The 11854-nt window shown below is 48.9% G+C and overlaps 1 protein-coding gene across 2 annotated transcripts in view; it reads right to left on the minus strand.

The window, feature by feature from the left end:
* Positions 1–614: 614 nt before the first annotated feature.
* Positions 615–11854, minus strand: part of RHOG (ras homolog family member G) — a 14876-nt gene continuing 3636 nt past the window's right edge. Inside the window, exons 1-2 of one of the 2 annotated variants that reach the window (XM_072399933.1) lie at positions 8055–8293; positions 615–2436 (exon numbers count right to left, since the gene is read on the minus strand). In XM_072399933.1, coding sequence (XP_072256034.1) covers positions 1833–2408 — 576 coding nt within the window. In that variant the 5' untranslated portion in view covers positions 2409–2436; positions 8055–8293 and the 3' untranslated portion in view covers positions 615–1832. Of the gene's footprint in view, positions 2437–8054; positions 8294–11854 lie in introns of those variants that run through there. The other variant, XM_072399924.1, reaches the window with a different exon arrangement.

Raw genomic sequence — 11854 nt, forward strand, 5'->3', positions numbered from 1 at the left:
CCTATGGGTTCCAAGAGAGTTCTACAAGGATTCAATAACAGATCCCTATAGGTTGCATGGGGGTTCCACAAGGATTCCATAACAGATTCCTATCGGTTCTACAAGGATTCCATAACAGATCTCAATGGGTTCCAGAAGGATTCCATAACAGATTCCTTTGGGTTCCACAAGGGTTCTACAAGGATTCCATACCAGATCCCTATGGGTTGCATGAGGGTTCTACAAGGATTCCATAACAGATCTCAATGGGTTCCACAAGGATTCCATAACAGATTCCTTTGGGTTCCACAAGGGTTCTACAAGGATTCCATACCAGATCCCTATGGGTTCCACGACGGTTCTACAAGGATTCCATAAAAAACCCATACGGGTTCAATGATAGTTTACAAAGGTGCCATGAGGACCCCAGGAGAATGCCAGGAGTTGTCCAAAAGGTTTTATAAAGATTCATGGAGGTTCTGTGAGGGTTCCATAAGAATTCCAGGAAAGAAGCAGAAGAAGATCCCATGTGTTAGGTGGCAGAATATCAGGGACTTTACCCATCGTTCCTTCCAGTATTGGCTCTGCCATGCAGAGGATGACCTGTGTTCCTTTGATGGAAGCAGACACTGCTCTTCTTGGGCTTTGCAGTTTAGGTCGATTGACTGCATGGATATGTTTAGTATCAGCGGTGGATTCCGTCTGTGGCACTGATTGATGCTCATTTTACCATTGTTATCCTGAAACTAAGCATTGTGTGTACATTTCTGTGGCAGATCAATTTGTGTATTTACATGATGGAATTATGATACCCCTCAACTTCCCTCTTCTGTTCCTCAAAAGCAAGCACCTTCCTATACCCCTCTGGTAAATGTTAGAGAACCTGCATTTTATTTAAGTTAATAATTTGGTTTGGTTTTGCTAAGCTGTGGAGGTCACCAACATTCAGGGGCCCATGTATGCACCCCCCCCTCATTTTACCCCCACAGAAAGCAGAGCTCCAGGCTGGTGTCATTGGTGGACATACGGGAGGAATGTGGAGCTCCTGTTTCTGAAATTCTCCAACTTTGGTGTCCATCTGACATTGCTTTCGGTAGTCTGATCCAATATTTGGAGAATAACCTACTAAACAAATGTTTTTCTTCATCAATAACACAAAAAGCAGAAGAAAGTCACTTTTGTGTCCCATGAACATCACATTGGGGAGGAAATCAAAGCTGGAACCGGAAGGAGGAGCTGCAGAGCCTGAACCCACTGCTGACATTCTGGGCCATGGACACAAAAAATCTGATGTTTTATTTCCTCCCCACCTGTCCATTGTTAGACCCCATAAACTGAAAGAGATTTGTTATAAATTGTTTCTTTAAAATGACATTGGGCTTACTTTGTATGGCCAGTTAGGTTGTAAATCAAGCAAAGTTCTTCCAGGTTCTCAGTCTTCACACTTTGTAATAAAGCTGCTGGTTTCTTCACGAAGCAAAAAATAAAAATTGAAAGGAAAACGCAAAAAGAAAATAATTGAAAAATGTGCCATTGTCAGAATAGGTTCCCTATAGAGGAAGAATGATTTGCAAAGTTCTTTCACCTGCAGAATTCTCAGGCGATGACAAAGGACGAGATATCTTCTGATATTCTGAGGTATAATATTCAGGCAAAGGGAGTTTATTGCAGGAGGTGAAGTGGGAAATAAGAAGCTCCTTCTGGGGTCTCTTTGGTCTAGTAGACATTTTAGCCAAGGAACATATAGACAATAGCTGTCCCTGAGGTCTTTGTAGTCTGTGGGGGTCACATGAACTGCGATTCCCATAAAGAGGTGACAATGAAGAGATCCTAATCTTGGTGACTTCCCCTTTTCACAGTATGAAGCATGGACTCTTCTTTTTTACTGGGTTTGGGTTGAGAACGGCTCTCACAGACTCCGAGAAAACTTCCTTGATGCCTTCTTGGTTGAGTGCTGAGCATTCCATGTACTTCACTGCGTGAATTTGCTTGGACAAGCTGACACCTTGCTGGTAGGTGATTGGTTGCTGGTTCTGCTCCTTTAGCTTTTTGATGACATCAGGGTTGGTTCTTAGATCTTTCTTGGTACCCACCAGTAGCATAGGAATGTTAGGACAATGGTGGCCTACTTCAGGATACCACTTGTGCTTTACATTCTCATAAGATGGTGGACTGGCGATGGAGAAGCAGATGATGAAGACATTGGTCTGAGGGTAAGACAATGTCCTTAGTCGGTCATACTCTTCTTGGCCAGCCGTATCCCACAGGTTTAGGCTCACCGTTTTTCCATCCACTGTACTTTGGGCACTGTAATTGTCAAACACAGTGGGGATATACTCCTTGGGGAAGGCATTGGTTGTATAACAGATGAGAAGACACGTTTTCCCCACAGCTCCATCTCCAACCACCACACACTTAATAGTCTGCATTGTTTCTGTTGGGTGCAGTCTCAGAAACCTGAAAACGAAAGAATAAAGTCAGATATATGGAACTTTAAAAGTGGCCACCAAACATCTGACATATCCCCCAAATCTACCCAACACCAATATTTTATGGTGACTCCAGCGGCAAGATCACCCCAAACACATCAGTCCCCTTCCTCTAGAAGAAGTCTCAGCAAGTCAAATAAAGGAAAATCCCGTCAAATAGAGAAGAAGACCCCTTCATGATGGCTCCAGCTTGTGGTAGGAGGTGCTAAGCTGAGCTTCCATTGGATTTTACAAATTCCTATCCACCCAAAACATGGAACACAGAGAGTTCACATTGCAACAAGAAATTTTCACGCCTTTCCAAAGTCATCAAAGACAAAAAACACAACATTTAGCCTCATGGTTCTCTCTTTTTATCCCCACAGACATTGGGAGACCTCCTGGGCTCTCCCAGCATGCAGGGTGCTCATACCTGGTTCACCTGAACCACCTGGCCTCAGGTGCAACTCACCCCAAGTTTTGGGAAGCCACAGAGCTCCAATAATATCCAACAGATAGAAATAAATGGATTTAAAATACTTATTATTATTTATTGTAACCCCAACACTAGCCCAGGTGTGGCTATCAGAATGTTAAAGTATAATTATTGTGCTGTAACTGTAATCACATTTTGATTTAATACAGAGAACAAACTACAAATTGTCCTTGTTTTCCAGATTGCCTGTAATAGTTCATTGATGAGTCAGATAACAAGGTCACACAGGACAGTTCCAGGACACATCCAGGGCAGGCCCAGAATAAACCAAGGATATGCCCAGGACAGACTGGGGAGATTCTCCAGGATTAGCCCAGATTAGCCCAATAGGAATCTCCAGGATTAGCTCAGGACAGAATCAGGAGAATCTCCAGGAAAGGCCCAGAACAGACTAGGGAGAATCTCCAGGATAGGCTCAGGACAAACTGGGGAGAATCTCTAGGATAGGCCCAGGAGAGCCCAAGAAGAATCTCCTAAATTGGGCCAAGACAGAACCGGGAGAATCTCCAAGATAAGGCCAGGACAGACTGGGGAGAATCTCTAGGATAGGCTCAGGAGAGCCCAAGAAGAATCTCCTAAATTGGGCCAAGACAGAACCGGGAGAATCTCCAAGATAAGGCCAGGACTGATCTGGGAGAATCTTAAGGATAGGTTCAGGACAGACAGGGGAGAATCTAGGATAGGCCCAAAAGAGCACTGAGAGAATCTCCAGCATAGGCCCAGGACACACCAGGGAGAATCTCCAGGACAGACCCAGGACAGACTGGGGAGGAACTCCAGAATAGGCCCAGGACAGACAAAGGAAAACCTCCAGGATAGGCCCAGGGCAGACCAGGGAGAATGGAGAATCTCCACAATAGGCCCAGGACAGGCCAGGGAGATTCTCCAGTAGAGGCCCAGAACAGAGCAGGGAGAATCTCCAGGACAGACCGGGAAGAATCTCTAGGATAGGCAGAGGACAGACCTGGGAGAATCTCAAGGATTGGCCCAGGACAGAATCGGGAGAATCTCCAGGATAGGCCCAGGACAGACTGTGGAGAATCTTTAGGATAGGCCCAGGACAGCTCAAGAAGAATCTCCAGAAAAGGCCCAGGACAGAACCGGGAGAATCTCCAGGATAGGCCCAGGACAGACTGTGGAGAATCTTTAGGATAGGCCCAGGACAGCTCAAGAAGAATCTCCAGAAAAGGCCCAGGACAGAACCGGGAGAATCTCCAGGATTGGCACAGGACAGCCTTGGAAAAATTTCCAGGATAGGCCAGGACAGCCCAGGAAAAATCTCCAGGATTGGACCAGAACAGGCCAGGGGGAAAGCTTGGGATAGGCCCAGGACAGACCGGGGAGAATCTCCAGGATAGAGCAAGGATAGCGTAGGGGAATCTTCAGAATAGGCCCAGGACAAACTGGGGAGAATCTTAAGGATAGGCCCAGGACAGACCAGGGAGAATCTCCAGGATAGGCCCAAGAGAGCACCGGGATAATCATAAGGATAAGCCCAGGACAGACAGGGAAGAATCTCCAAGATAAGGCCAGGATAGACAGAGGAAAATCTCTTAAGGATAGGCCCAGGACAGACAGGGGAGAATCTCCAGGACAGACCCAGGACAGACTGGGATGAATCTCTAGGATAGGGCCACAAGAGACCCAAGAGAATCTCCAGGATAGGGCCGGAACAGACCCAGTAAAATCTTCAGGATAGGACCAGGACAGACTGGGGAGAATCCCCAGGATTGGCCCAGGACAGAACCGGGAAAATCTTCAGGATAAGCCCAGGACAGACTGGGGAGAATCTTTAGGATAGGCCCAAGACAGCCCAAGAAGAATCTCCAGGACAGACTGGAGGGAATCCTAAAGATTGCCGCAGGACAGCCCTGGGAGAATTTCCAGGATAGGCCAGGAACGCCCAGGGTACATCTCCCGGACTGGCCCAGGACAGACCAGGGGGAACTCCAGGATAGGGCCAGGACAGACAAAGGAGAACCTCCAGGATAGGCCCAGGACAGACAAAGGAGAACCTCCAGGATAGGCCCAGGACAGACCAGGGAGAAACCCCAGGACAGGCCAGGGAGATTCTCCAGTAGAGGCCCAGAACAGACCAGGGAGAATCTCCAGGACAGGGCCAGGACAGACCTGGGAGAATCTTCAGGATAGGCCCAGGACAGACTGGGGAGAATCCACAGGAAAGTCCCAAGAGAGCACCAGGAAAATCCCTACGATAGGCCCAGGACAGACCAGGGAGAATCTCCAGGACAGGGCCAGAACAGACAAAGGAGAACCTCAAGGATAGGCCTAGGACAGACCAGGGAGAAACTCCAGGACAGACCGGGGAGAACCTCCAGAATAGGCCCAGGACAGACCTGAGAGAATCTCCAAAATAGGCCCAGGACAGGCTGGTGAGATTCCCCAGTAGAGGCCCAGAACAGACCAGGGAGAATCTCCAGGACAGGCCCAGGACATAACAGAAATAATCTCTAGGACAGGCTCAGGACAGGCCTGGGAGAATCTCCAGGATTGGCCCAGGACAGAACCGGGAGAATCTCCAGGATAACCCCAGGACAGACTGGGGAGAATCTCCAGGATTGGCGCAGGACAGCCTTGGGAAAATTTCCAGGATAGACAGAGAGCACCGGGATAATCTTAGGGATAGGCCCAGGACAGACCAGGGAGTATCTCCAGGATAAAGCCAGGACAGACCTGGGAGAATCTCCAGGTTAGGCCCAGGTCAGACTGGGGAGGAACTTCAGGATAAGCCCAGGACAGACAAAGGAGAACCTCCAAGATAGGCCCAGGACAGACCAGGGAGAAACTCCAGGACAGGCCCAGGTCAGACCAGGGAGAATCTCCCGTAGAGGCCCAGAACAGACCAGGGAGAAACTGCAGGACAGACCGGGAAAAATCTCCAGGACAGGCCCAGGACTGGCCCAGGACAGGCTGGGGAGAAACTCCAGGATAGGCTCAGGACAGACGGGGAGAACCTCCTGGATAAGCCCAGGACAGGCTGGGGAGAAGCTCCAGGATAGGCCCAGGACAGACCGTGGAGAAACTCTGGGACAGGCCCAGGACAGACCCGGTAGAACCTCCCCAATAGGCGCAGGACAGGCCAGGGAGATTCTCCAGTAGAGGCCCAGGACAGAGGGGAAAATCTCCAGGACAGACTGAGAAAAATCTCTGGGATCAGGCCAGAACAGACCCGGGAGAATCTGCAGGATTGGCCCAGGACAGACCGGAAAGAATCTCCAGAATTAGCCCAGGACAGAACCGTGAAAATCTTCAGGAAAGGCCCAGGACAGACTGGGGAGTATCCCCTAGATAGGCCCAGGACAAACTGGGGAGTATCTCCTAGATAGGCCCAGGACAAACTGGGGAGATTCTCTGGGATAGGCCCAGGGCAGCCCAAGAATCTCAAGGATTGGTCCAGGATAGAACCAGGAGAATCTCCAGGATAGGCACAGGACAGACTGGGGAGAATCTTCAGGATTGGCCCAGGACAGCTCAGGGAGAATCTTTAGGATAGGCCCAGGACAGACCAGGGAGAATCTCCATGATTAAGCCAGGACAGCCTGGGAGAACCTCCAGGATAGGCCTAGGACAGATTGGGGAGAATCTCCAGGAAAGTCCCAAGAGAGCACCAGGATATTCTCCAGGATAGGCCCAGGAGGGGACAGGGCCAGGACAGACCTGGGAAAATCTTAAGGATAGGCTCAGGACAAATCGGGAAGAATCTCTAGGATAGGCCCAAGAGAGCACTGTGAGAATCTCCAAGATAAGCCCAGGACAGACAGGGAAGAATCTCCAGGACAGGCCCAGGACAGACAAAGGAGAACCTCCTGGATAGGCCCAGGACAGACCAGGGAGTATCTGTAGGACAGGCCCAGTAGAGAAGCCCCAGTAGTGGCCCAGGACAGGGCCCTTGATAGCAGCTATATCTTGGCTATATCTTGTGCTGTCTGGTAAATTAGTTTCATCAGCTCAACTTTCCAGAAATGTGAAGAAATTCCCTTTACTGTTTCCTGCAGATCAGAAAGAGGAAGTTCCATGTGTCACCCTACTGTCCCCGGTCACTTCTCCATTTCACACAACTTCCCCTAACTATATCACTGTCACACCTTCCCGACCCTCCAGATATGGAATATTCAATATAAAACCCCGAATATAATGCTGGAATGACACTACACTGACTTCAGTCTGGCAATGTGTGTGCCGTCCTCCACCTGGAACAAACTGGAAGGTTTATTGGCCCCATTGACCCCAGGCTAAGTGGAACCAGAGTGAATCTTATAAAACTCTCCATCTTGTCTCCATAGGGACTTCCCAGGAGATCTGCGTAATATGTTCTGACCACATCCAGGATCCCTGCCATGGACGGAACCAGGAAATCTGTATTGTCACTCCAACCCTCCACAGACAACTGCCGGGCTCTGCCTGTAATCCTGGTAAGGGTCAGGCGAGGGGTATTTCCCATAATCCCTTTCCAGAACCAAAGGAGCCTGCTGGCCATATTGGTTTTCCCTGAAAAGGAGTTTTACCTCAGCGATCTCCTCTGGGTCACATTTCCTCCAAGTAACTTCGTAAATCATTCCGCCCAATCCCTGATAGTTTACGTATTTATCACAAGAAATCTGAAAACGTCACCAAACGGCCACCAATCAGACTTACTGCTAGTCCAGGACTGATACAGAAACCATCGGGATTGTCTAACACTCATCTTCCAATAATTCTCTGTACAGCGCTATGGTATATGTCAGAGCTATATAAATGTATAATAATAGTGTGTGACTGTGTGATGGGTAATCTGTGACTAATACTTTTGTAATGTTGGTGATAATTGAGGGGGAGGGGTAACCACTGATAATTTTTGGGTCCCACATTTGGTGGGACAGATGGGACCCCCTTTAGGTTTAGGCAGAGCACCCCTCCACCCATATTTATAGATCACAGAGCCCAGAATGTTCCAGCACTTTCCCCCCCCTGTAGTTGGGGTTCTCCCCCGATTTGTAGTCTCACTCCTCACACTGCATTCTCTATCATGTAAGATATAAGGAGGGGGAGGTGCATGATGAGGGGGTCCCCTAGTTTTGGGGGGCTCATCACTGAATAAAGGTAACACTCACCTGTCATATCCCCGGGGCTGTCACCTGGCAGAGGTCCTGCACTGGTCGGGGGGGGTGAATAGTCAGCAGGAATGGAGGCGAATGAAGCAGTTTTTGGGCGTATCTAGCAGAAGTTTGTATAGCAGAAGGAAGTGACTGGGAGGAAGTTGAGAATTATTTCTCAGGCTGCTCCCCCTCTCTGCATTCACACACATTGGAGGAATTCCAGGGCCCAGGGTCTGCACTGTGGGGGCCACAGGGGCCACATCTGGAGGAGATGATGAGGAGGGGACATGGAATGTATCCAGCCAGAGCCCCCCTCCCCCCTCATCATTTTATTTTCACACCAAGTCTCATATTGATACATTTGGAGGAAATGTCACATTTCCTGTGTGCTGCTTCCCCTATTTCAGGACTTTGCTGCCTCATGTACAAATATTTTATTATTCCTTCCATCACATGATAAAATGATGAAACCAATAGGAATAATAGATCGCCAGATTCCTCCATTTCTATTCCTGGTATCACACCAGTTATAAGGTGAATTTGCAGCAAATCCCAAAACACTGAATTGTGATATCAGGACGGAGCACAGAGACTCTCCATGGAAAATCTTATCATCACCAACTACTACTGTCAGACACTAACAGTCTCTTATGGGAAGCTGGAGGTCTCTAACAGTCTCTTATGGGAAGCTCTGACATCACGGTGGAGGTCTCTAGCAGTCTCTGACATCACGGTGGAGGTCTCTAGCAGTCTCTGACATCACGGTGGAGGTCTCTAGCAGTCTCTTACATCACGGTGGAGGTCGGACCTGTGATTCACCGTCTGTAGCGGTCTTAGTGGCAGAGAAGCGAAGACATTGGTGGATTTCACCCGCTGGCTAATACCCCTCATGCAGGCTTCTATTGTGCTCAGTGCTGCACCCTTGTGTCCGTGCAAGGTTCTCCTAGCTGCAGCTTGTGTGAGCCAGAGATTCTTCCTCTTCTGGCCCAGCTTCCTCCTTCATGTCCCCTGCCCTCCCCCTGGATGGGTGTGTTGGAGGGCCACAACCTGGGAGCCTGGGGCCCATTGGGGCGCTCTGATCCCTTCCGATTCCCGTATATCTGTGACAGTTTGTTTGGAGCTCACTGACACACCGCTGCAGACCCTGCAATGAGTTCAGCACCAACTCTGATGGGGTTATTTGGGCCCCTGCTGATATCTGCCCCCCTTGCTGCCCCCCAGTCCTTTATTCTTCATGCATCCAATTCTCAGCTTTCTTTGAGGCATTTGGTCTGCTCTATATTGCCCTGGATAGGGTATTATCAGCTGAGACTGCCCTGAATTGTCCCAGGGACCGGCACTGAGAAGTAGTGCAGGGTGGACGCGGCCTGCTTTGTCTGCCCCGGACTTCCTCCTGTGATTGACTACTCCAAAGAACTGTTATCAGGTAGCACTCCCCCTTGTGGCGGGGTAGATCCCTATCCAGAATTTGGGACCCAAGCTTCCATTACATCTGAGAAAGTCGTGGCGGGGTTTGTAAGTCATTATACCCCGCTGATGCTGGCAAGGAGGACGGGCCCCTGAAAAGATTACTAGTACTACAATCATGAAAAAACAGGTAACCTCTGACCCCTGATCCCTGGGGGGGGGGGGGGGCAACTAGCATCCTTTATGCAGACTCAATGACCCCTTGCGGTAGTGATCACTGGGGGCTCCTTAGATTTTACCCCCCATTTATACCTCCACCAACCACTTATGGCACATGGGGTGCACTCCCCGATATATTGGGGAAATCCGCCATGACACTAATAGTTTCTTATATCACAGCCACTGCCCAACCCCTCCCAACCGCAACCTCCAGGGACAACTGCCCAACCCCTCCCAACCGCAACCTCCAGGGACAACTGCCCAACCCCTCCCAACCACAACCTCCAGGGACAACTCGGTCTCTGTTTTTATCTTTATGCTTTGGTGCCATCTAGTGGTAAGGTAGCCCACTGCTGTATCCTTGATAATCCCCTCACCTGCATTCCTCCTCATCAGGTGGTCATTATTTAAGAATTAGCCCCTATCCACTGTTGTAGGCAGGCAGGTTTGCACAAAGGGGGGGGGGAGCTTCACAATTTTTTGCCCCTTTTCTTTTGGGGAAAGCCAGATTCCAGGGGACTTTTTATGGCTCCCGACTCGGTCCCAGGCCTAATAAAGTCCCCCACTCACAAAACAGTAAAAAAAGTATTCTTTCAAAAAATTCGACAATAGTTTAACCCCCTGATTGCTAGAAATGGGCCTTTGTCTCTTCACCTAACAAACATAATGCAACAATGAAGTGCACACAGTGAGACCGGCATGAGAACAGGTGAGAGGAACCCAGGTGACAGGAGTGCAGGTAATATGAGTGCAGGAGCGCAGGTGACAGGAGTGCAGGTGACACGAGGACAGGTGACATGAGGGCAAGTGCAAGTAGTGCAGGTGACATGAGTACAGGTGACATTAACGCAGGGGACAGAAGGGCAGGTGACAGGATCACAGGTGACACGAGGACAGGTGACATAAGCTCAGGTGACAGGAGCCCAGGTGATGGGAGTGCAGGTGACATGAGGACTGGTGACAGTAACACAAGTGACATAAGCACAGGTGACAGGAGTGCAGGTGGCATGGGTGCAGGTGACAGGACCACATTTGAGATGAGCACAGGTGACATGAGGACAGCTGACAGTAGCCCAGGTGACATGAGGACAAGTAAAAGTAGTGCAGGTGACATTAACGCAGGGGACAGAAGGGCAGGTGACAGGAGCCCAGGTGACATACGGACAGGTAACAGGAGCCCATGTGACATAAGGACAGGTGACAGGAGCCCAGTTGGCATGAGGACAGGTGAGAGGAATTCAGGTAATATGAGTAAAGGAGGGCAGGTGACAGGAGCCCAGGTGACACTATTCAGACTAATGAATTATTTGCAGGTTATTTGATGAAATCATATAGAGGATCTCACACAGAGCAGATTCTCTCTGATGGTTGCTGTTGTATCATTGATTGAATGCTGATTTATGTACAAATAAGTGTGCAAAGATCTCCCATAGGAATGGTGACAATGACTTGATCACACACAGATGTGAGCATCGCTATTGGCTGCCATTCTGCGTATTTTCCTTGTAAATCCCCCATTGTCTGGGTCACATGGGTTACACTGGGAATGCTCGTTATCAGGTATGCATACATAGAAAAATCCTTCCTGTCCAGGTGGTAACTGATATTCTGTACCTGGTGGGATAAATTCAGGATCTGGGGGGGGGGGGGAGCTGACACTCTAATGTCCCCCCACAGCCACACACTATTATTATACATTTATATAGCTCTGACATATACCATAGTGCTGTACAGAGAACACTGAGCCAGTCCCATCAGTCTCACATACTGCCAAGTAATCGTGCTCAACCTCGCTAAAACGTAACGTCACCCCTGAAGAAGCCTAAATCATCCGAAACGTGTTGGGTAACCTACCTACATATACAACATTATTGTCATTATATGGGACATGATTGTTGTTATGTTGTATATTCCTGTCAGTAGCTTATTGTCTAGTGCACCTACAGGGCCGAAATGTTAATGATCTGGACCCGTGTTTCCAGTTGTTTCAAAGCATTGATCTGTGATTTGTATTATGAGAAGAAATCATTACTACAAAATATATATTTCATTACTAAAAAACCCTTCTTTTGCATTCTTCCTCCATCTGTCTCTGATGCGTCCATCCTACCTGTCCCCAATGTGTCCATCCAACCTGTCCCAGATGTATTCATCCAACCTGTCCCAGATGTATTCATCCAACCTGTCCC

This window comes from Pyxicephalus adspersus, chromosome 1 (genome assembly GCF_032062135.1).
Source record: "Pyxicephalus adspersus chromosome 1, UCB_Pads_2.0, whole genome shotgun sequence".
Taxonomy (NCBI): domain Eukaryota; kingdom Metazoa; phylum Chordata; class Amphibia; order Anura; family Pyxicephalidae; genus Pyxicephalus; species Pyxicephalus adspersus.